The 26,318-nt window shown below is 41.4% G+C and overlaps 1 protein-coding gene across 5 annotated transcripts in view; it reads left to right on the top strand.

The window, feature by feature from the left end:
* Positions 1-26,318, top strand: part of RBMX2 (RNA binding motif protein X-linked 2) — a 113,514-nt gene that overhangs the window by 21,958 nt on the left and 65,238 nt on the right. For 2 of the 5 annotated variants that reach the window (XM_056808883.1, XM_056808884.1), the window contains exon 5: positions 1,014-1,191. In XM_056808883.1, the coding sequence (XP_056664861.1) occupies positions 1,014-1,191 (178 nt within the window). Of the gene's footprint in view, positions 1-1,013; positions 1,192-7,171; positions 8,453-8,919; positions 19,092-26,318 lie in introns of those variants that run through there. The other 3 variants (XM_056808882.1, XM_056808881.1, XM_056808880.1) reach the window with 3 other exon arrangements.

The raw sequence follows: 26,318 nt of genomic DNA, 5'->3' as shown, positions 1-26,318 counted from the left end.
TTTTCATTAAGTCTTATCTCACATTGGTCTCCTTTGCACTATACACGGCAGCCAAACTGGGCTGCTTAGTCTCTTGCTCAACCCTCTGTTCCCTCACTTCTTTGCTTTTGGGCTCTTCTCTGTGTTTGGAATACTATCCTCCTTGTGCTCCCTGCCTGAATCTTGACTTTCCAGCACCAACTACAGTATCCTGCATATAATAACTGCAGAAAAAGAAATGCTTTTTGAGTTGTATTATGTTCAGTTCATTTCCTATCTATCCTTTAAAACCCAGTTCAGATTATGCCTCTTCTTTCTGGTTGGCAGCTGCGTTCCCCCACCCCCACGACCTCACATAGCCCTTGGTTTATACCTCTCTAAGGCACTCACTAGGTAATGTTCTATTTTATAGGAACAGTAGGGCCCACATATCCATGGGGGATGTCCCAAGACTTGCCATGGACAGCTGAAACCTCAGATGTAAACAAACCCCTGTTCACTCTACACACATACATACATACATACACACACATGTATTTATATATGCTTTCTTTTTCTGTTCCTGCCTCTGGGCTTCATACACCACAGTTCTCCCCCTTTATAAATAACTGACACCTAGGATAAGGGAGCCCTACTCTATTGCTCTTTGTGTCTTATCTGCCTACTAGACTGTCTAAGCATTCTAACTCTTCAGAGTAATTCCTGTGCTCAGTTCTTAATAAGTGTTTGAATCCTCAAAGCCAGCATGTCCCCTGGCCAGCTCTTTGTACTTAGTTTCAGTAGCAGACTTCTTTACTGGTTGAAGTTAAAGGTTGGGGGAAGAGTTCATTCTTTATATGTCCAAATTCATTGCCTTGTCAATTGCTTGAGTGTTGGATGTGATTGGTGGTGGTGGCGGTGGCGGTGGCGGTGGCGGTGGCGGTGGCGGTGGTGGTGGTGGTGGTGGTGGTGGTGGTGGTGGTGTTGGTAATTGTTTGAATAACCATGCACTAAGGTGATAGTATTAACTGGTAAAATCACTGTCCTTACTCCAGATAAGAGGAAGAACTATCCGAGTGGACCACGTGGCTAATTATAGGCCCCCTAAGGATTCCACAAATCTGGATGATATAACCAGAACCATTCGAGAGAAGGGCTGTGGGGTTAAAACCCCACCTCCTAGTTCATCTGACTCTTCCGAAGATGAGATGTCTATGAAAAAATATAAAAAAGGTAAAGTTTGTGATGTCAGAACACACACCTTTATTTATTGATTGCTTTGTTAATTTTGATAAAATATGCTACCCTGATGACCAAGGTGACCACATGTTTTTAGGACAACACACACAAGCTATTGGGAAGAAGTTATTGAGTTCTTGGTATTTTTGACAGCACTGGACATTATCTGATCTGTGGGAATGCTCCATGTGGTGGTAGAAAGCTCCTTTGCCCAGAGCCCTACAACCGCCTCAGTCTATCCTACACTTGGTTGCCAAAGGAATTTTCCGTAAGTGCAGATCTGACCACTGTAAGGATAATTTTAGGGTTGTGACCTAAACTAAACCCCTACTCCAGCAGCTTCAGTGTCTTCCTTTTGCCTCTAGGATAGAATCAGAACTCCTCTGTTTGGCTTTTAAAGCCCTACTCAGCTTTGCTCCAGCCAGGTTTTGCAGCTTCAGTGGAAGTTATTTCTAGTCCTGCATTCTCTGAGCCAGCCCTGCTGACCACTTCTCTAGGCCTCATGCACTCCAGAAACTGCCTTTGTACTGGCCGATACCCATACCTGGCCTGCCTTCCTTACTCCTCAGAGAACTTTTCTTTTTCTTTTAAGATACAGCTTCAGGCACCATCTCCTGCGTGAACCTTTTTGCCAGCTCCCCAACTGCTAGGGCCCTCTTTCCCAAATTACCTTGTGTTCTGATGCTCAGTCATGTTTGACTCTTCCTAACTGCATTTGGGGTTTTTTTGCCTGAAATATTGGAGTGGTTTGTCATTTCCATCTCTGGCTCATTTTACAGAGGAGAAAACTGAGGCAAATAGGGTTAAGTGACTGACCCAAGGCCATCTAGCTAGGGAGTGTCTAAGGCTGGATTTGAGCTCAGGAAAATGAGTCTTCTTGACTCCCAACTTGGTGTTCCGTGTACTGCACCTCCACCTAGCTTTTTGTTTGTTTGTAGTGATCTACCATGTATTTTTGCTGCATGTATTCCATTAGAATGTCAATTCCTTATGAGCAGGGATTGTTTATTCTTTGTACTTGTACCCTCAGTATCTCCCACAGTGCTTGGAACATAGTAAGGCTTACTAAATAATTCTTTATTTAATCATCAACTTAATATTCAATGTCAGTATAACTAGTTTGACTTGCTTGGTAATCATATTTCATTTTTAATGCATAAAATATCATGACTTCAGTCACTCCATCCAAGCCTCCTCATGATTCTTTAGTCACTTTTCCATTTATGGTTTACTCTGTACTTGCGGCTTGTCATTTTTCACTGTTTCTTTATCAAGATTTTTCTAGATTGTACACCCTCATATTTATCAGTCTTCATTGTATTGGAGCATTCTTTCACCATAATAATGTTTTGCAATTCATGTAACTAATCTTCTATTGTCAGATACTTAGTTTACTTTTAATTTTTTTGCAATTACACATGCTACTGTGAAACTCTTGGAACACAGAGTTCCTTTTTTGTCTTTTTTTTAAATAATAAAAACAAAACCAAACCCTTACTTTCTGTCTTATTAATAACTCTCAAGAAAGAAGAGCAGCAAGGGCTAGGCAAAGCTGTGGCACCAGTGCCTGGATAGCACAGAGAGGGCAGCTCTATCACCCTTCACCACAGTGTCCAAGGACATTTTTGCATGCCCTGCCCCTCTGTCCAGCTGCCCAATGTAAGCATTTCCTCCGCTGTCTGGGGTAACATGGGGGCTCACAGGCAGGTTGCAATTGCAGTTTGGGCATGCATTCTTGAAAATGTTCACCAATGATGGGCTAGGCTGATAGGGTTTAGTGACTTGTTCAGGGTCACACAGTTAGGGAGTGTCTGTGGCCAGATTTGAACCCAGGACCTCCTAATTCCAGGCCTGGGGCTCTATCCATTATGCAATCTAGCTGTCTCTATTGTTGTCTCATAATACTTTCAGAGTATCTTTACAACAATGGGATTGTTGTGACAAAGGGTATGATTATTTTTATAACTTTCATGGTGTGCTTCTGGGAGTTCTACAGAGTTTTTCATTCTACCAGCAGTGAATGAGTATATAGATATTCTTGTTTTACTTAAGTGACTGCTCTACGAATTTTTATGTAGTGTGAATTTGCCCATGAACTTGATCAAAGAAGGAAGGGAGGGAGGAAACTTGTGCCTCTGTGGAGGGAGGGGAACAGCACACAGTTCAAGGACACATGGGAGCCAAGAGCAGAGAATTGAGAGCAAGAGGAGGGAACACATGAGGGGTTTGGGCCAGCCATGTCAGGGCCTGGCTGGAACCCAAAGGAAGAACACATGTGGAGGTTGGATATGGACAGGAGACAGGTGACACATAAGAGTAGGGAACAGGCATATGGTACTCGAGCCCAGATGGTTGGAAGGCACATATATAGTGGCAGGACGCATGGCAGGTGGGTAGAATGGGTAAAGGTCTTTTCTGATGCTGGAGTTCTTAAGCCAAGGTCCTAGCTAGTGGTGAGAGTGGAGGTCTCTCTGGTACCTTTGTTGTTCTGCTTTCATTTGGAGGGTTTTTTTTGTGTGGGAGGGTGGGATGCTAAGGAGTAGGAGTGGAGAGAGAGATCATTGTACTATACAGTTAAGTTAACATAAGTATTTTCTTGGAGTGCAGGTTTCTTTTAGAATCTTTTATGTAAAGTTGAATTTGTATAATACATATTTATGTAATGTAAGAACTGTTTGCATGTGTTTCTCAATAATTTCTTCAGAGGGGGCAGCCAGGTGGATCAGTGGATTGAGAGCCAGGCCCAGAAATGGGAGGTCCTGGGTTCAAATCTGGCCTCAGGCACTTCCCAGCTGTGTGACCCTGGGCAAATCACTTCACCCCCATTACCTGGCCCTTACTGCTCTTCTGCCTTGGAACCAATACACAGTATTGATTCCAAGATGGAAGGTGAGGGTTTTTAAATAATAATTCCTTCAGCATTAAGCTTCTTATTTTTCCAAATTCTAGGTGGTACTTCAAAATTGTTTTAATTTGCACGCTTTTGATTATTGGTATGGTGAGACATTTAAAAAAATAAATTTCCATTGATATCTTCTGCTTCTAACCTCATCCTGCTGTCCTTAGTGTTTTTCCCCCTCTCCATCCCAGGGTGCCATTCCATATAACAAATAATAATTTCTTTTTAAAGAGGAAAAAAATGAGAACAACTAATTGATACATTGAATGAGTCCAAAAACATATGGGCCTCCCACCTTGTTTTAAGAAAACAATTTTTAAACCCTCACCTTCAATATCAATTGGAATCAATACTATGTATTGGTTCTAAGGCAGAAGAGGGGTAAGGGCTAGGCAATGAAGGTTAAGTGACTTGTCCAGGGTCACACAGCTGGCAAGTGTCTGAGGCCAGATTGGAATCCTAACCCTAACCTCCTCCTATCTCTAGGCCTGGCTCTCAATCCACTCAGTCACCCAGCTGCCCCCTTCCTCCCACCTTGTTGAAGGGGTGTATTGAGACTATCTCCTTACATCTCTCAGTCTTGCTTGGTCTTTAATTTTGCTGCATTTGCTTTTGATTTTGATATGTGATTTCCATTTGCATTGTTGTAGGTACAGTATATATTGTTTCCTTGGCTTCACTTAGTTTACTCTGAAACAATTCATGTAAGTCTTCCTGTGCTTCTTTGTAATTCATCATGCACATAATTTTTTATAGCACAATCATATTTCATTATGTTCATGTGCCACAGTTTCTTTAGTCATTCCCCAATCAATGGGCACCTACTTTCCAATCACAAAAAGTGCTCCTATAAATATTTTGATGTATCTGGAAACTTTCTTCTGATTGAAGGCTTTTTTGGAGTATAAGCCCAGTAATAGAATCTTTAGTTCAAAGGGTAGAGACATCTTAATCATTTTATTTGTATAGTTCCAAATTGCCTTCTAAAATGGTTGTGCCATTTCATAGCTCAGAGGTGGAACTTTTTAAAAGCAATTATTAACTGTCCTTTTTTGACCATTGTAGACCAGCTGTAGATATGACTGTAATTTTAAAACTTCTCTTTTTTTATATTTTATTTCCAGTTACACATAAACATTTTTAATATTTGTTTCAAAAGATTTTGTTCCAAATTCTCTCTCTTTCCCCTCATTGGGAAGGCAAGCAATTTAATACAGGTTATACATGAATAATCATGCAAAACATTTCTATATCAGAAATGTCGTGAAAGAAACATAGACCAAAAAGCAAACCCCAAAAAGAAGAAATATTAAGGAATTTTTAAAAAGTATGCTTCATTCTGCATTCAGACTCCATCAGTTCTTTCTCTGAAGGTAAGGTAGCATTTTTCATCATGAATCCTTCAGAATGTCTTAGATCATTGTATTGCTGAGGATAGTTGTCATTCACAGTTAATCATCATATAATATTGTTGTTTCTGTGTATAATGTTCTCGTGGTTCTGCTCATTTCACTTTATATCACTTCATGTGAGTTTTTCCAAAAGAATCCTGCTTTTCACAATTGTATTCCATCACAAATGTATACCACAACTTATTTAGTCTTTCTTCAACTGATGGACATCCCCTATTGCTGAGCCAAAGGGCATGCAGTTTTAATTCCTTTGGGGCATAGTTCCAAATTGCTGTCCAGAGTGGTTGAATCATATAGCAACTCCACATCTCCTCCAACATTTGTCATTGAGGAATAATTTATATTCTTATAAATTTGCTTCTATTCCCCATATATTTAAGAATTTTCCCCCTAGTTTTCCACTTTCTTTTAAAAAAAGAAAACCCATACCATCCTTCTTAGAATCTATACTAAGTATGAATTCCAAGATAGAAGAGTGGTAAGAGCTGGGCAATTGAGGTTGAATGATCTCAGAGTCACAGAGCTAGGAAGTGTCTGAGGCTACATTTGAACCCAGATCCACCTGTTTCCAGGTCTGCCTCTCTGTCCACTGAGCCACCTAGATATCTGTCCCTCTGTTTTCCTTTTATTCTTGTCTGTGTTGTTTTTGTAAGACCTTTTAAATTTAATGTAATAAAAATGCTATCTTTTGTTTGGTCAAAAATTCTTCCCTTAAATATATATCTGACAGGTAAACTATTCCATTTTGACCTTATCTTGATACAGTGTGAGATGTGGTCTAAGCCTAGTGTCTGCCATACTGTTTTTCAGTTTTCCCAGTAGTTTTTGTCGATTAGTGAGTTCTTGTCCCAAAAGCTTGGACCTCTGGGCTTATCAAACACAAATTATTGTGGTCATTTACTGTTGTATATTATGTCTCTCATCTCTGATTTGCCCCTCTCTTTCTTAGCCACTACTAGATTGTTTGAATGACAATAGCTTTGTAATATAGTTTGAGATATGGTATGCAAAACAATTGTATACATTATGTATATAAGTATATACACATTTGATATTGAAGTTTTATCTGACCTGTTTGCCACAATTAGTTTCCCAATCTGTTTTTATTCAATTATGCTGTTTTTGTTGTAAGAATTTTTATTTTCATGTAATTGAACACATCTTGTGTCTAATTTGTCTTCTATTTGTCAAATAGAGAAAAATTCATCTCCCCTCTTTAAGTTGTGATAAATTTTTCATTTTCTTTTATACTTGGAAAAAAGTTAATTATTTAATGTCTGTTTCATTAGTTTGGAATTCACTGTGGTATTATGGGTTGTGAGATTTTGATCTAAATACATTTCTTACCATTGTTCTTGAGAATGTTTGTTAAATAATAAATCCTGTCCCTGAGTTTTATTTTCTAGAGATTTATTAGAGATGAATATTCTGTATATATTTTAGTCTATCATTTTGACATAAAGAAGATTAGAAACATTACCTTTCCTACCCTTTGAGTTCTTTCCTGAAGATATTTAGCATAACTAGACTATTTCTTGTTTTTGCTGCCAGATTACTTTTCTTTTAAATATTCTTGTTAATGAACTGTGATATCTGTGTTTGCTATGTATATAGAGAAGATAGAACAACAGCCTCTTCATCATTGATATAATTATTCTTTCAGACAAAAAAGAAAAAAAAATGAAGAAAAAAGGCAGAGATGCTAGAATGACTATGGATGATAAGCAGGAGATGTCTACATCATCTTCCCTAGTATCTCAACACAAGACCGGAAAGGAAAAGGAAGGTGGTGGCTTTGGAAAACCTACCATTGTAGGCCTTGAGAGGGGCACTAGTCCTGAGCGACGTGAAGGACGATGTGATAGACGTGAAGGGTGTGATGGACTTGAAGGACAGGGTGGACATGAAGGACAGGATGGACCAGAAGGACAGGACGGACATGAAGGGAATGAAGGACATGATAGACATGAAGGAGAAGGATGTGAAGGGCATAAATGCCTAACTGGCTCATCTGTACCCCCCCAAAGTCAGCCTGAGTATGCAGAGACCTCAAGGAAAGAGAAATCATGGCATAAGAAATCCTCAGGCAGCTCTAGCAGGAAAGAAAAAAGGAAAAAAGAGAAGCGCAGGCATCGGGACAGAAGCCGGAGCTCTGAAAAGCACTCACATCGCCATGGGGATCATTCTGAAAGGGGAGCTAAAAAAAGGAAGCACAAACACAAGTCCCGAAGCTCCACAAAAGACTCTCATTCCAGAGATCGGGACCCAACTTACTCAAGTCATCACAAATCCAGTTAGATGAATGGCTTAGCTCAACTTTTCTGTCATCCTAGAAATGAAGATTCATCTTAAAAAACAACTCACCTGAGCTAAGCTGCTTCTAAGTTGCTTCTATAAAATAAAGTCTCTGCTGCTCAGTACCCTCGCTTTCTTGAGTGTTGTAATTAGAGGACTCTGGACCCTCTAAATATAAGGGTTGTACAGTAATTCTTAACCCCTAGGGTCCATGAGCTTCAAAACAAAAGAAATACTTTAATAGTTGTATTTCTATATAATTGTTTTCCTTTCCATTCTTATGTATTTTATTTTATGCATTTAAGAACATTATTCTAAGAAGAGGCCCATAGGCTTTTTGATCCTGTCAAAGGAGTCAGGATCTTAAAAAAGGTTTTAGAACCCTATGGTGTTGTGGAAAGAGCACTCTCCTGGGAGCCAGGTGACCTGGATTCCAGTTTTAGTTCTTTTCCTTATTAGCTCCACGACACTGGTCAAATCACTTACTACCCTTCTTTTACCTTTTGTTTCCTCTTTCAAGTAAGAGAGTTGGATTATCTAAACTCCCTTCCAGTTTGGAATTTCTATTTCTCTATTTGACAAAGGAAGGGACTATCATAGAAGCCAACTCTTTGTGGATGGAAGTGGCTGGCCACAGACCCCTTCCAAGGTAAACCATCCCACACAAGGATCTGGATATGACCAACAACAATGTGTCATTAGAGGACAGATAGAACCTTAACCTCGGAAGGATAGGATCAGGGAAGGGACTGGACTTGAGTTTATTCATAAGAACTTCTGGCTGAGGAAAGTTCCCTTATCCATGCAGGTCAGCATCTTCACTTCAGTTTCGTCTTCAAGAGCTGCTTAGGGTGAAGTGACTTCCCCAGGATCACACACACAGCCAGGATGAATCAGAATGAGGATGTGAACCCAGCTTACTAACCCCTTCCTTTCAGGGCCTGCTTTCTTATGTGCTATGCCATGCTGTCTCTATTCTGTAATTTATTTGAAATGGTCAAATACAGATCCAGTGATCTCCTCAAATCTGCCTTGGATCAAAATGGAATGTGTCCTATAATTGTTCTTTGCAATGTCTACCTATATGATGTTTCTTTTGATATTTTCTAATTTTAGGGTTGCAGCCTCTATTCCAACATTCCAGTAGTAAAGTTGTGCCCTGGGTTGTAGGATCATAGGCCCTGGAGCTGGAAGGAACCTCAGAAAGCAACAAGTTCAACCCCTTCATTTTGTTGAGGAGGGGACAAAAGTTCAGAGGTGATGACTTACCTGAGCCTACCCTGGGAGTAAGTAGCAGAGCTCTGTTTTGTACCTGGGTCCTTGAACTCCAAGTCTCGTATTCCTTACGTTATAGTAGATTTATTTCCTCTGTGTTAGTCACATAAAAGGAGCTTGTGTTGCAGATATTAATGCAATGATACAGAGGCCTTCGGAATAAATTCCTGAGCACCATTAGGGTTAATAAGTATTTATTTATGAACATTGAGGGAAGATGACTGAAGATTTTGGTGGTAGTGATTGTCTTGGCCTCTGAAAAACATTTTTAAAAAACCCTTACCCTCTCTTTTAGTATCAGTTCTAAGAAGAGTGGCAAGGGTTAGGCAAATAGGTTTAAGTGACTTGTCCAGGGTCACACAGCTAGGAAGTATATGAGGACAGATTTGAACCCAGGTCCTGCTGACTCCAGGCCTGGCGCTGTATCCACTATAGCTCCCCCATCCCCTTTAAAATGGTTTTCAGAGTGGGAGCTAAGTAGCACAGAGGATAGAGTGCCAGACCTGGAGTCAGAAGGATCTTGGTTCAAATCTGGCCTCAGAACTTACTAGCTATGTGACCCTGGACAAGTCACTTAATGCCAATTACCTAGCCATTATTGCTCTTCTGCCTTGGAATTGATACTTGGTATCAATTTTTAAGACAGAAGATAAAGGTTTTTTTTTTTTTAAGTAAGGGTTAGAGCAATAGTGGATAGAAAGCTGGCCTGGGGCTTATAAAGGTTCATTTAGCGTGGGTCAGAGGTGGACCCGGCGTCAAGGCCCACCTTTGACACATACTGGGTGAACTTTACAAGCCTCTTGATTTCTTAGTGTTCTACACAATTTTCTAAGACACTAAGTTATAGAATAGGTGCCAGTCTACATCGATAGAATGAGTTTCCTTCCTGGGAGTTCCCTATACTAGTGAAATCACAGTTCTGTGTAGAAAACAAAGGAGTAGCTATCTTTCCTTTGCTAATACTGGTTTAGTTGCTCATTGCCAGTCCAAAGTAGCATTGCTAGGGCCAAGAGTCACTCAATTTTTGCTTTCACCATTGCAGGGAAGGGATTCGTCTTTCATTGGAAAGCCATCCAAAACACTTCCTGCATTACATTTGCATGGACTTCATGAGAAAGGTTGATAAATGTTGGTTCCAGAGAACACCACCAAGGGATGGGGTTTCCTGGATTACATTAGATCTCCCCAAGAGTAGTTCATAGTATATTTTGGAAGACAAAGCTGATCCTGGAAAAGAGGAGCTTCAGATCTTGGTATTTTGTGCAGTCCTTGACCCAGTTCCTGCTTAATTTGGTGAGTGGGCAAGAATTTCTTACAGACTTGATAAGATTTCCTGACTACATTGCATATACTTAGTTGTATAACAGTTGACTGAAAGGATAGCTATAGTGAGAAGTGGGGGCTAACCTGTAATTATTTTGCCAAATTTATTAACTTTGAAGATGTTTCTCTCTTGCTCAAAGGCCCAATTTGAGTTCTCCTGAAATCTCTCTTCTATTCCAGTCCCTATTGACCTTTCCTGTCTGATTTCCTGTAGCAGCTAGCATTAAATTGGGTTTTTGGGGGGTTTGCTCTTGATCTGTAATTTCATCAGTGTGAGAAATTCTTTGGGTATGAATTTTCTCCACCAGTACAGATGGGCCACTCATCTTTGTTGCCTGAGCTTACACAGCCAGGTAGGATTTGGACCCAGGTCTTCTTGACAAGGTCTCTGCTACACTACACACTGCTTTTCCTTGATAATATTCTGACCCATGCTATTCTCTGATTATAGGATGAGACAGGATTAGAGAGTGGGCAGGAGCTTTAGAGCCCTCTTTGGACAGATGAGGCAGCTTGGGGTTCAGAGGGAGAAATCATCAGGGTCACTGGTGCTGTAAACTGAGCCAGCACTAAAACCTAGGTCCCTGGCCTGTTTTCATTAGAACACATTTCCTTTGTGTGAGATGAGTCTTGTCTCCCCAATCGTCTATATATTATGAGCTCTATGTGGGGAGGCATCAACTGCCCTTTTGTGAATAATCTTGTACTTAGTGAATTGACATTTTAAAAAGCTGAGCAGGTCAACAAATTGTTTCTAAAGATAATGCTCTAGTATTTATCATGACTTTTCTTGGTAATGTTACCTTGTGCTTAGGAAATTCTTGAAAGCTTATGATAGAATGTTCCCCTTTCTCAAGTACTCAGAGATTCACAAAGTTTTTTTCTCAGAACCCTCTGAGGTAGGTTAAGCATTCTTATCCTCCTTTTACAGATGAAGCAACAGGATTAGAAAGCAGTGCTCCTTTTCCTCTAAACATTGTAAATAGGCTTTTGCTTCTCTAGTTTAGCAAGCAATTCCTTTAACACACCCTGCCTGCTTTTAAATATATTTAATTTTCTCTGACATTAAGTGTACGTAGAGCTTTTTCAGGGCTTGTCCTCCTGATTAGATGGCGATGATGATGCCATCTCAGTAGTGGTGCTGGATCGAGAAAACACCTTTGACAGAGCTGAAGACACCTTCTCAAGCACTTTAGAAGATTGCCTGGAAACATGGACCTTAGGAGTTCCTGTAGATAAAAACCAAGGGAAATGGGAATATTTCAGAGCTCTCGTTCACTTTTTTTAAAACCCTCACCTTCCACCTTAGAATCACTACTATGTATTGATTCTAAGGTAGAAGAGCAGTAAGGGCCAGGCAATGGGGGTTAAGTGACTTGCCCAGGGTCACACAGCTGGGAAGTGTCTGAGACCAGATTGGAACCCTAACCCTAATCTCCTCTCTCTAGGCCTGGCTCTCAAAAGTTTCCCCCTTAGCCTTAGACTAATCTTAAGCTTCTCATGCTCTCATCACCCTCCCCTCTTCTTTTGTCATCCCTTTTATATAGGGCTTCATGATTTACAAATCATGTTCCAGTGTTTCCTCATTTGAGCTTTAAGATAACTCTGAAGGGGTAGCTTAAGGCTTAGCATTAGCCTTCCACAGTCTTGTCAGTTCATTTCTCTGGCCTGTTTTTCCTTGTGTCCCTTCATCCATCCTAATCCCAGGCCAAATTGAACTCCTACTCTCTTGGCCTGCCTTCCCTCATCCCTCAAACTCAGAATGCCCAAAAGGAACCCATCTCTCTCCAAATCTGCTCCTTGGTCCAGCTTGCCAAATCCTGTTGATAGTATCACTATTTACAGTAATAGAGGGAATCATGCTGGTTTCTTCTCTCACCCTCACCATTCCCTTCTTTACACAAATCAGTTGCCATACTATCTTTACAACATCCCTTCCTGTCATTCCCACTGTTAGAAACCTAGCCAGACTATTCCTGTTCTATTTGCCTTGTCTCTCCCCACTGCCATCCATTCTTCCCACAGCTGTTCCAAGTTATTTGTCTAAACCCGAGGGCTGACCAGGTTACTGCTCTGCTTAACAACATGCAGTGGGCTCCCTGTGTGCCTAGTCTAGGATGAAATTCAAATCCTTGAACCTGATATACCAGCCAAAGGGCCATTATTGTTCCCAAGATGGCTCTGAGCCTCTGATTGCAACAAGAATGCCTCATGTTAGGATGTAGGCTCCCAGGATCTAGAATGGGAAGAGATTTGATATGGCTAGTAAGTGGCAGAGGCTATGTTTGAACCCAGCTCTTCAGACTCCCAAGTCCTGTGCTCTTGCCCCTACCCCAATATGGCATTCATCATATCTGGTATATCAAGACACTGGTTCTTCTGAAGGTTCTCAATAGGTGGAGTCCCACTAGCTCATGAAAATCATTGTCCCCTTTAGCCAAGACCTGGCCTGATTCAGCAGTTCTCCTTCAAGATTCTAGGAGCCTGTTCAAACTGAGCAGTCCTGGGATCTGTGACTGTCTTTTTACTATGCGTCAGTATGACATCCCTCCCTGAATCTGTGGCAGTGCTTAAGATGAGCTAAAGGCTGTAGACAGCTGGGCTGGGCATTGCCACCACTGGGTTGGCTTTATTTGGTGGTCCCTGTTTAGTCTGAACAGTGTGGTACAATGACAAGTGTATGGATCAGAGCTGGAAGAGCTGCCTCCCAGCCTGCCCTGTGGTGACTGCTTCTTCATTCTTGGCTAAGCCCTTTCCCCTTTCTGGGTCTTGGTGTCCTCTCTAAAATGAGAGGGGATGGACTACATAGGCTTAATTGTCAGGCCTTTAAGCCTATACCAAGATACAAGGTTAGAAAAGCATCTGGGTTTCTAATAATGAAAAATGAAATAGTGAGGCCACAGATTAAGGGGATACTCACTATCAAGGCTATTCTAACTTCCCTCCCCCCTCTGAATACATATGTATTTTCTCTGTCTCTTCTTTGCCCTCTCCCTCCCTTCCTTCCTCCCTCCCTCCCTCCCCCTCTTCTCTGTTCTCTCTCTCCCTCTTCCTTCTCTTGCTCTCACGCTCACCAGACCTTCTGGGAAGAAGAGTTTTTCAAAGAGCTACTCAATCCAAGCCCTCTCCTCCCATGTAAAGAAGGCTGTCCTCAGTCATCTTAGTGTGGTGGCTACAGGGAGACCTCCCTTCAAGCCAAAATAAAGGTCCTTCCTTGAATTTGTCCACAGTCACCCAACTTACAAAAGTTGAAATTTGAACCCAGGTTTTCCTAACTCCAGGTCCAGCACATCTACTAGACCCCATTATTTCTTTAAGACACAAGTGGAAGATGAGAGAGTAAAACAGAACATGAGAGATGAGAGTGACAGCATAAGAGATTTAGTACATAGAAACATACATACATACACACATACATACATGTATATATATATACACTTATATATGTGTGTTATGTACACACATCCATATCTGTATGAAGGAGAGTGACTAAAGAAATAAGAAAGAAGTGACAAGCTGTGGGTCCACTGTTGAAGGCTTCAAGGGCCTGAGTTGTGTACAGCTTCTCTGAACAATCTGTAATGTCAGCTGTATCTTGTGAAATCAGTGTAATTTCTGGGAAATGGGTCTGTTTTGTTTTGACATTTGGAGTATCTTCATTGTATTCAAGTGAGTAATTTATGTTGTTGTTAAAGCAACACTGGCTCAGAGCAGAACTTACTTAGTAATTCATTTTATTTACAATTCGAATCTCTGTGCAGTCAGTGTGCTATATAATTGGTAAGAGAGCCTTTAGGGAGACCTGAGTTCAAATCCTGTCTCTGGCAAAGTGACTGTGTGTTCCAAGCAGCTCCCTGAGGCTAAGTTGTAGAGCAAGTGCCAGTCTGCAGTGAGAGTTTTCTCCCCAGGAATTCCTCTTTTCTGATGAAGTCACAAAAAATTTAACGGTGGCTACACAGGAATAGCAAGTAAAACCATCAAAGGAGGAATAGAATTCAGAGCTTTGGATTTGTTGGTAGAGGACCTGAGTTCCAATTTCATCTCTGCTAATTATTAGTTTTGTCACCTTGAGCAAGTCAATTATCTTTTCTGGATTTCTGTTTCTTCCTCTTTAAAGTGGGGAATTTAAACTAGATGGGGCTCTAAGATCAAAGTCCTTTGATCCATTTCGGAATGGGAGGAGAAAGCCCAGGTCCAATTAGTGATAATAGAGAAGGACTGTGACAGCTTAGTTATTTGGTGGGATACAGAGTGATAGAAAAATGGAAGAAGACTTCTGCCTGGTTGAATCCCAGTTGCTATCTCTTGCTTCTTGGAATGGGGACAGAAACTGGGAAAGAGAAATGATCAGAAACTGGCAATTCCCAGTGACTGAAGTGGGGCCTGAAGCTAATTAAGATAATGTTTAAAGAGTGTGTCACGTACCTGGTGTGCCCTCCTTGGAGTTTATGGAGGGTGATTTAGGGCCCTCAAAGATGGTGATAAACTGTACCAAATGAGAGAGAAAACGTCAACTTCTCTTGTAGTACAGGATGTTAAGGCCCTGCCACCTCTACTTTGGGCCTTCTGGAGCATCTAGGGAAGGGCTCAGAAGGAGCAGCTGCCACTGCCCTTGTGACCCAATGGCATTGGAGCCCTAGTCCTTTATGGGGTTTGTACCTTAAGACCTCCAGCAGTTAGCTTATTAAAATCTGTCCCTCAGCACACAGATATATACACAATAGATAAGGAGCCAACCATCACCACCCCTCCCCCTTCCCCAGTAGCTAGACTGCTCTGCCAGGATGAGCCTCTCTAGGCTTTCAGTACATACAGCTCTAGTTTGAAGGCCAATTTAGAAACAGCAGTACAGAAATCTGGGCTAGCTCTGCTTTTATACACTGCCTAGAGGAGAAAGAGCCCGCTGTTCTCAGCACTGCTTGGCAGCTGCTGCTTCCCTTTGGCCCATCCTTCCTCATAGTGCCACCTCCGGGTCTCTGAGAACCTCTCCTTAACAGAGCCAAGGAACGAAGACGCTCTGTTTGGCATTTAGAAAGTGCTTGTCCAAAGCAGGTAGCTAGAGCCAGCCTTATCTGTAAACAAATTCTAGCTTATGTGCTCAGGAAGACACTCACAGCTGCCCCCCTCCTTCACTCACTGATTCTTGAAATGTCTTTCCTAGGATTTCCTAGGCATCATTGCCTCTTATTCCTCAACTATAAATAGAGTTCAAATAAAAATTCCTTTGGGAGAAGCAGCACCTTCTTCTCATTAGAGGAAGGAGTCAATAACAGCAGGTTCTTTCCTGAGCAGGTTTTAATAGAGGGTAGAGCCTTGGTTGTTGAAGTGGGGACTTGGACACCAATGCATGGGTGAAGGCCATAGAAACGGAAAACCGAGGAAAACCATTTGTTTAACAACGTGAAGACAAATTACTTTGGAAACTTTAAAGACTCGGGTCAGTGCAATAAATGAGCAACCCTGACTCCGGAGGATTTATGGTGAAGCAGGCCACCCACCCCCTTCCTGCCTGAGAGGACACAGATAAGACAGACGTTTTTCCAGCTTGACCATTAGGGGAATTTGTTTTGCTTGATTTGGCAAATTTGTCTCAAGGGTTTTGTTTTTGCTTTCCTTTTTTCCCCAGTGAAGGGAGAGAGAAAATAAAACCTCTTCAATTGAAAAAAATGTTTTTAAACTTCCTAAAGCCTCGAGAACAAGAAGGGCTGCAGGGGCAGAAGTAATCAGGTCACATTGGCATGTATATAGAGGAGAAAAGCAAGGCCCCAAACGTCTGGGCCCTGAATCCAAGTTCTAACAATGACCATCATTGAGTCTTTCCCCTTAGTTTGTTCTTTCAGGTCTAAAACAGGAATCTTAAGACTTGACTGGGACTGCTCTGAGGACTGTGGCTGGAGAAATGGGAATTCTCATTAATGGGCTCTCTCTCCAGGGGACATCATTGATGTTCATGGACTTTCAGACAGCAGGGAAACCAGGAAGGGGCAGGGGAAGGGTTTTCCCGATGGCCTCTCTGTCACATTAGATGTGGTCACTTCAGGCCAATGCTGCTGTTTGGGTCTCAGCGTGCCCTCTACTTCTGCATGACTGCACTCTTAGGTATGGATTTCTTGAAATACATACCTGAAGGCTGCTTGTTTCATCCAGTGTCTTGGCCTCTTCCAGATACACTGTGAGCAAAACACAGTTGTCAAAGTTTAGAATCACTGCCTGGAAAGGAGTCATTTTTTAAGGGAGACTAAAATTCTATGACATCCACTTTAAGTGGATTGAATTGGAATCTTTCCATAGTGAACTTGAGGCCCAAGATATGTGGTCCTTGGTAGTGTTGGGAGCTAGCCCTGTAAGAGATTAGGAAAGATGGAGCATGTGCATGGCATGTGGTACCTGGAGCACAGGAGACTAGATGCAGGGCTGCTGCTGCCAGGAATTCTGCAGGACTGCAGGCAAGTTACTTTGCCTCTGGCTGATTTGTAGAATGGAAGGGGTAGGGTTGGTCTCCCCTTTAGCTTGATGACATAGGGACCATGTATGTGATACAGATTGCAGGCTTTTTGGTGAGGGAGTGCTAGTGAGACATAGAGAGGAGCAGTCTTCCTTGGGCACTCAATGATGTTAAATGGGATTGGATAGTGTTGGGTTAAAACTCTAAGAGTGAAATAGAAATTCCTGAGGGAGATTCAAAGCTCAAACCACAGTACTTAAATCTAGACCAGTACATTCCTTTGTTCTCTCCTGCATCTCTCTCTGTCTCTCTGTCTCTCTGTCTCTCTGTCTCTGTCTCTCTGTCTCTGTCTGTCTGTCTGTCTGTCTCTCTCTCTCTCTCTCTCTTTCTCTCTCTCTCTCTCTCTCTCTGTCTCTGTCTCTCTCTCTCTCTCCCTCCCTCCCTCCCTCCCTCCCTCCCTCTCTCTCACATACACACACACACCTTTCAACTAGGAAACTGTGGCTATTTTAACTGAAACTATTTTAAACATACATTTTTTAATGGGACTGGACATAAAAGATAAGAGTGGACCTACTGTTCTGCCCCAGGTATGAGATAGGCAAATGCACAGGAGCATAGCTTTTAGATCACAGAACCCAGTTACGGAGTTTTAGAAGTCTAACCTGTGGCTCCCACTGGGAAACCCTAGGGCCGTGGGTTCTGGGCTCCTTTAGTTTCAGATTTTCTAAGTGCTTTGCTCACAGTATGTTTTATCATCTCTCCTTTTATAGATGAGGAAACTGAAGCACTCAAATCTGGAATATCAGGGATTGGCAGCAGGTTTGATTATATAGGGTCATCCAGAAGAGAGGTCATATGTCTTATCTCATCTCCTGCCTTCCCAGTTACTTATTTTTGACTGCTCAGGACTGCAGATGTTTTTCCTTGGCCTGTACCCACATCCTTCCTTCTCCTTGCCCCATAGTGTTGGCCAAGCTATGTGTGATGAACCCTTCTGCCTTGGATGTTTGATTCTTTACTTTGTCAGTGGACAGCAGGTGTGTTTCTTCCATCAATGAATACACTAGTCCAGCCTCACCTGCACAGCCTGGGCCATTCCTGATCCTGTTCTCTCATGGCTCATCTCCAGAGGATGTACCCACCGTGCTAGAGGCCTTTCTTTCTCTAGGATGTTTTTGACATTTCTTTGGGAACCAAACAACCCTCGGGCTAGCATTGCTACTTCAGTATTTCCATTTAAGAACAGAAATGGACAAATATTTGCTGTGAGAGCACAGTTGTTTGAAATTCAGCCGATGGCACCATTTAGCATGTAATAATGGTTCAGACAGATAAGCCATATGTTGACTGCTTATATGTGTAAATGATTCACTCTTAGAAAGGCAAGCAGACTAGCGGCTTAACACTAAGAACTTCTGTTCTGGCAACCTTAAGAGCCTTGTGGAGTGGAAAGTGTAAGAGCTCCCTCCCTGGACCTGACCGAGTCAAAAGGCCTAGCTTGGAGTCCAGTTCCTCTAGGACGTGTTTCTTTCCTTCCTACTTGGGTGACCTTGGACAAGCACCTTCCCTTCTTTGGGACTTCATTCCCTCACCTTGCAAATAGGAAGTGTCAAGAATGTATCACTTTCCTTGCAAGGTGCTCGGTTATAGAGCTTCAGGCATGTAAGCATGAGTTCCTATGGAGAGTATTCCTCTCTAAAGTTTTCCCCTGATGCTTTAACATAACATGGAAGTGAGAGTTAACTCTTAGGCATCAAGGATGGGCCTAGTAATAGATTCTTACCTCCAAGGCCTGCTCTAGCAAAGGGTATGAAAAATCACATCAAACTTAGCCATGGAGTTAATACATTTGTTCTTTAAACCCTCACCTTCCATCTCAGAATCAATACCATGTATTGGCTCCAAGACAGAAGAGTGGTAAGGGCTAGGCAATGGGGTTAAGGGACTTCCTAGGGTCACACAGCTGGGAGGGGTCTGAGGCCAGATTTGAGCCCAGGAACTCCTGTCTCTAGGCCTGGCTCTCAATCCACTGAGCTACCCAGCTATAACAAATCATGAAGACAGTATTATACTAAGGCATGGAAGGAGGAGATGTAAAGATTACATCATGGATACTTTGGAATGCTTTATGTATATTACTCCTATTATTTACTCACTTCATATTAAGAATGTATCAAAGCAGTGACTAATGTTTCTTAAATATGCTCTAACTTAAAAAAAAATAAAAGCAATCTAACCGTCAGTTGATTTCTTGCCGGTCCCTGAGCTCTCTCTCCTGGGGGGGAAAAGAGAATTTTACATTTCCTGTTTAATCAATAAAGTTAGGAATTACATGTTAGTTAAAAGAGCAACTTATCAAGTATTGACTGATGCACATAGAATAAGAGTATGACAAAGTCTCAAGCCAAACAGAATATGTTGTAGAACCTGGATTAACCTTGGTTTAGATTTATCTCCATTGCTGCCGACTCCAGAGCACTATTGTTACTTAGTCCTAAGTGGCTAATTGTCAGGGCCGTTTGGCATGTAGCACTTGGAGCAGGTGGGGGGGGTGCTTACCTGGGATGGTGCCACCAAGTAGAAGGTCAGAAGTAAACCTCAACTCCCTGTAGGGAATGGAGAATGGGGCCCGATAGGGGAGGTGTTGGTGTGTGAAGCTTATTCCCTCCATCCTTTAAGGTGCTGTGAGTGCTCTTTAACATTTTCAACCTATAAAGCCCCAGTAGTTTGCTACTAATGACAGCCCTGGCAGGGAGGGAGGGAAAGATCTGGAAGCTGGGGCATAATGGGAAATGGGAGGAGATAGTTTTGGATAGCCAGATTATAGCTCAATGGCCTTGATTGTCTGGTGCTTGGGAGGACAGGGTGCCAAATTTTGTTTGCTTTATAGTCATAAAAGTTGGATCAGAGGATTTAAAGCTAGACGGGGCCTTCAAGAAGGCCTCTAGTCTGCTCCCTCCATTTTACAGAGGTGTAAACAAGCAAACTTGCCCAGTGCCACCCACTAAGTAGAGGAACGAATTGAATCTAGCTCCCTTCTCTCCAGATCCAATGCCCCGTTCCCCCCCCCCCCAACAATTGTGCTTCTTTTCACTTAGCTCCTATTTAAATACTGGCTTAATTGAAAACTTCCAGCTTTCCAAAAAGTTGATATCAGAAAGTGTAAACTCCAGAAGAACAGAGGGAGAAACAGCTAAAAAGACTTATAAGGTGAGAGTTTCAATGTTTAAAAGGAGAGTTAGGAAGAAGGGATGATGAAAGAACCTGGAAAGGGAAGAGGCATGGTTAAAGGAGTGAGCAAGCAGGACAGATAACACCTGGAACCTGATCAATATGTTTTCTGTATTGAAAGAATTCGAAGAAAAGATACCAGAAGGAAAAAGAATGAATTAGCATCGACATTTGTCCCCAAAACAAGGAGCTGGTAAGTTCTATCATTAGCCAAGAAAGAAAGAAGATAGCTTGATAATGAAGATGACCGTGGAGAGTCCTGTGGAAAGCTGAGACAGAAATGAGGAGTTAATGTAAAAATGGAATTGTTCTTTCAGAAGACAAAAAGGACCAGAAAGTTACCTGCAGAGCAGCTTCAGGATACGAGAATAAAAAAGATGTTAGAGCCCAGAGGACAGACTGGAGAGACAAGTGGCGAACTATCACACTTCCTCAAAAATGTGAAGCAGGGAAGAGTCCAGATATAATCTTTTAGGAAATCATTTCTCACCTGGCTGTACTACCCTGGGACTTCCTAACTTTTCCACCATGCCATTTTGTATGATACCTTCCCTGGCTCCCCATTTCTCCCTTGCTTTTTAGCTTATTTTGTGTATTGTCATCCTCCATTAGATTGTAAGCTCCTTGAAGACAAGCGTTGTTGTCCACCTTCACCTCCCCACTCCCCTGGGCTTACTACAGTGCCCACTGCATAGTATGTACTTAATAAGTATTTCACTGACAAATAATATGAGAAAAATGTACAGAATTGTGGGGAGAACAAAGGACAGGCTATAAATAGGCAACACATGAGACACCAACAGAGATGAATGCCAGGTTCAATGCCCTTAAACACATCGATGTCAAACACTAGAGCTCCCCTGATAAAGAGCATATTTTATAAGTAGACAAGATGAAAAACGTCTCCTATCCAAGAACATCAATTATGCATTCAGATGAAAAATTACTGGCCAAAGTAAGCCTCAGGGAGGCCTTTGATATGCAAATCAACCATGAACTATGGCAAAGACTGGCCAATCTGAGCTGGGACCTTTGATGTGAAAATCAGTTATAAGCTTTGCCAGGGCTGGCTAAAAATAGGGCTTAGAGTTAAATGTTACAGGAAAGTCAGGGAGTCGTCATCTGTAGGTATCCCAAGGTGTAAAAAGACTTAGAAGAGGCACCGGGCTGACAGCTGGTAAAATGAACAGATACCAAGGCAGCAGCCATTTTTATCTTGATTGACAATTAAAGGCCACAAACAGGCCAAGGGGAAGGAAAGAAAATTATATGTATATATACATATGTGTATGTGTGTATACATATTTAAAAACACATCTATTACGAGAATTCCCAACAACAGCAAAGTAAAGGCAAGGAGGAGTGAGAAGATGGAATTATTCTAGTGCAGGTGTTACATAAAAATAGATAATTGAGGGAGAAGGAAGAACAGATAATCCCAAAGTGGCACCTCTATTTAGGAAATGGGAAAATTGAGAATGCTGAATTTAGGTTCCATCTTTGATGCCATGTGCGTTTGCCTGTGCCTATGTGTAAGACAGATTTTGGACTAATCCTAGTGAATGAAGGTAGGGCACATTCCTTATTGATAAAAATGTGATTTAGCAATTATAACTTGGAATATAAATGGTTTGACTTTTGCTATAAAGCAAAATAGGGGTACAGAAAGGATTTTTTACAAATCCAAGACTCAACCATACTTTGCATTTGGGAAACACACCAGACAGCTAGACAGAGATTAACATGAGAAATTAGGGCAGCAGCTAGGTGACACAGTAGATAGAACACCAGGTCTGGAGTTCAGAGTACCTGGGTTAAAATCTGATCTCAGATACTTCATAGCTGTTTGACCCTGGGCAAGTCACTTCATTGACCTAGAGTTGTTACTAAGTCAGAAAATAAAGGTTTAAAGAAATTAAAAAATGAAAAACTATTTACTGAACTTAGGTAAATCCTGCCTTTGACCCATACTAGCAGTGTAACCCTGGATGAGTAGTCATCTAAATTCTTAGTGCCTCCGAACAACCCCACCTTTTTTCTAAACCTTCACCTTCCGTCTTGGAGTCAATACTGTGTATTGGTTCTAAGGCAGAAGAGTGGTAAGGGCTAGGCAATGGGGGTCAAGTGACTTGCCCAGGGTCACACACCTAGGAAGTGTCTGAGGCCAGATTGGAACCTAGGACCTCTGGTCTCTGGGCCTGACTCTCAATCCACTGAGTCACCCAGCTGCCCTCCCCTCCAACAACCCCCTTAAGACTATTATAATTAGCAGAGCAGTTGCTGCTCTGCATTAGTAGATTCTTCCTGGCTCCAATCAGCCCCTTATGTTAAAGAAATCGCAAGCCTGGCCCAAAAAAGCATTCATACAATTTCAGACAAATCAGAACTTATAGTCATGATAATCAGGCAAAACTGAATTCAAATTACAAAACACTGGAGCCGCTAGGTAACATAGTGGATAGAGCGCCAGACCTGGAGTTGGGATCATCTGGGTTTAAATCTGGCCTCAGACTCTGCCTAGCTGTGTGACCCTGGGCAGATCACTTAACCCCAGTTGCCTAGCCCTTACACTCTTCTGTATCTTAGCATTCATTCTAAGACAGAAGGTAAGGGTTTTTAACAAATAGAAAAAGTTATGAGATGTAAACATGGGTACTACATCACACTTAAACATACCATACTGATATTAAATTACCCACCTAACAGCATAGCAACTACATTTTTAAAGGAGGCAACTGATGAACAGGAAAAGAATTCGAGTTAGGAATAGAATCCTGGAACGATTAGTTTGACAGGTAGAGGGAGAGAACTGAAAGAATTTACTTAACTCATGGAATGTTTTTTCAAAGTAGTCTATATTGGGGGATTGTACGTTTTAAAAATTAATATTGAATACTCCAAGTATTATATTTAATGATATTTATTAAATTTAACTTGAAGGAAGGGGAAAGAGTAAAAGCTAGAGAAATCGAGAGAGCTCCCCCAACCTCCACGTGGAACAGAGAGAGCCAGGGTTACCCTTGCAGTCATAGCATTCCAATCGAAGAAGAACCAGAACTAAATAATCAACCTAAGGACCATGTACACGAAATGGAAAAGGGAATTGTGGGAAGTGTAGTGTGAGGGTTCAAGTTTCAAATGAATACATTATTTAAAAAAACTTAGAAAAATTCAGGAAAACATTCTACTCCCTATACAGAAACATGATAAAAAAAAGCTACTGAAATATAGTCCAAAGATGGAATCCTAAATGGAAGAGCTGCAGCTGTAGTCTTCTCATGTCACTGGCCAGCTCATAGGCCTTCACCGGGCCCATTTAGCTTCTTGGATAAAATACAAAGCCTGAAATTTAAAGCCTTTCATAATCTAGCATGTTCCAAGTCTCATTTCATATTTCTTTTGCATGGGAGGATAGAAAGTAATGCTGAGAGCTGAAAAGGCCAAAGTGAGAATCAAACAATTTACACACCGATGACAACCATATGATTAGAAACAACCATAACAGAGACAGACTTCACATGAAGGAGAAAAGACTGTTCTAAAGGGATCGCAGAAATAAGATGACTTGCTCACTACAGGGCCAATGGCAATATGTGCCTTTCAATGTGGGCTTAATGACTAAAGAACCTAAAGGGAAGGACATCTGTATAATCATTTACAATCTCTCTTTTCTGGGAGTTCCCTTGTCCTTGATCTGATATTCTTTTCTCATGCTCTTGTTTACACATTTGAACACTTGTGCTTGTCACGGAAGGTCATAATAAACTTAATTTTAATAAATAAACTCATTTGTAAAATAAACTTAATTTGTTTTAAAAATCCATACCCTTCTGAAAGCATCTCTTGGTTGTATGAGTATGAGCTCATAGTTCTGTGTATCAGATAATGTGGAGGTTCCGAAGTCACATCTCTCACCTCTTCTTCCTGAAAAAAAAGTACAAGAAAAGCATCAAAGTACAATTTTAAGCAAGTTAAAAAAGCCCTAGAATAAACACTCTTATAACTGCCTCTATAGGCCCGGTACTCCTGAACACATCTAATGTCGGGTTTCATGAGAGAATGGTGGGGGCAGTGTGGAAAAGGTGAAAGAATGAGAGACCAAGGAAGGCACAGAATTGAAAAAAGCCAATGGTCTTGGGCATCGGATTGTGGGGAGGGCTTGGCTAGATTGACCCCAATCTTCTTGGCTCTTTCTTGCAGTCATGGCATTCCAATCCAAAAAACTCAGTACTCTGTACTTGCAGAATGAGAGCCAAGGTGTTGGGAGGCCCTCTTCTAGATGATTTTTTAATACTTGGCTCAGGGGTATCTCATTTTCTATTTTTCTGGTGCTTCTCAGAATCATGACAGGACTTTAGAGCTGGAAGGTATCTAAGAGGTCACTGAGCCCAACCTTATTTTACAGAGGAAGAAACTGAGGCACAGAGAAGCAAAATATCTGAGGGACAAACTTTAAACCCAGGTCTTCCTCATTCCCAAGTCTAGTGCTCTATCCACCAAAGCCTGCTGTCTCTTAAGGTCATGCTTTCCAATTTTCTCCCTAGCTAAGGTCAATGTTGCTTTATCTTGAGCATAGTTCAGCTCTTCACAAATATGGGATTTTGTTACGAGTAAAGAAAGGTAAGGGGCTCCTTTTGTCAACAAACCTCAATCTCTTTGGGAGATGCTGTGACTAAAACATTAATCTCTCTTTGACCAACTTGACTCTGAGCCTCTGGGAATTATTTAGCCTGGGCTTGTGCCAGAAGTCTCTATCTTCCAGACCAGATCTTGTGCTTTTGTGGTTATAGCCTTGGAAAGCTCAGAGTCACCTTCATGTCCTTCACTGAGGAGGATTTAGTGAAGAAATTAACAACATGGCACTGTGGGAATGTTGTGAAATCACTAAATTTCAGACATGGAAGGAATCTTGGAGATACTAAATTGGGGGAGACTGCCTAGGAACATTAATTTTTTCTGCCAATTCAGAGGTGCCCCTCTTAGTGTTGAGAGGGTTCCATTCTCCAAAATCAAAGAACCAACCACCATTATAATAAAAGAGCGAAAGTAACTTATGGATACTTTGTTTACACATTTGAGCACTTGTCCTTGTCACAGGTCATAATAAACTTAATTTTAATAAAGAAACTTACTTGTAAAATAAACTTAATTTTAAATAAATTTAATTGTCACTTACGGAGGACTGTGGCTTTTCTTCTACGTCCAAAGACTCGATCTTTGACAAAGATGATACCTGGGTAAGAACTTCACTTTCTGCAACAGCTATTGGCACTTCTGGGACTTCAGGCACTTCGGGCACATTGGGCTCCTCTTGTTCTTCTGGTACTTCTAGGACTTCTGACTCCCTGATTTTCATCGGACCGGGTCTAATGCTTTCTGATGGGGTAGTAGAAGTAGCCTGACAACACTTGCTTATGGACAGCAATTTCTTTAGGCTACTGGAACTCAGTGTAGATTTGGGGAAATTGATTTTACTTCCTTGACCTTTCCCTTCTCCCTCCTCCTTCATACACCTCTCCGTTAGCTCAATGACACCACTCTCTTCTTTTAAAACAACTTCTCGGGAACCAAATTCATCATCATCAGAGAGTAAACCATCCTCTCTCCTATTTTCTGTCTCTTCCTCATCAATGTCATGGGCGACTAGCCGAATGATAAGGTCCTTTTTGCTCCGGACATCTTTTAAGAGTTCCACCCTGGTGATATCGGGCTTTCTTACATTCTGAAATGAGTTCCTGCAAAAGGCCTGAAATTCGAGAGAGAGAGAGAGAGAGAGAGAATATATTTCAAATAGCTGTTGTCTCAAAGTAATTTTTCTCAGGCTTCTATTGTAATACAGGGATTTACATGTGATTTCTAGTTTTAATTTTGTAAAAACGTCACCAAATCACATTTACCGGTACATTGCAGTACTTTTAGGAAACACAAAACGTATAAGGAATGCTTGGTGTTGCTACATTTTTTCCATATTCAATGAACGTGCTAGTTTATGACAGTTTTTACATTACATTTTATAGTTTACATTTACAAAATTTACAATTACAAAATCATTACACAAAGAGAAGGGACTAATATGAATTTGGTTTCTTTTTTCCTCCTAATTTTTGCAGTTTGCATTTCCTCTGCCATAGGCAAGATGGGAAGATCACCTGGTTCTACCTTTGAGCCTCTAATTTTATTAGCTTGATGGGAATTCCTGGTGTGTATAGATAGTCCTGTCACCAGTGCAGACCTGGCA

This window comes from Monodelphis domestica, chromosome X (genome assembly GCF_027887165.1).
Source record: "Monodelphis domestica isolate mMonDom1 chromosome X, mMonDom1.pri, whole genome shotgun sequence".
Taxonomy (NCBI): domain Eukaryota; kingdom Metazoa; phylum Chordata; class Mammalia; order Didelphimorphia; family Didelphidae; genus Monodelphis; species Monodelphis domestica.
This window is presented reverse-complemented; position numbering and strand designations above follow the sequence as displayed.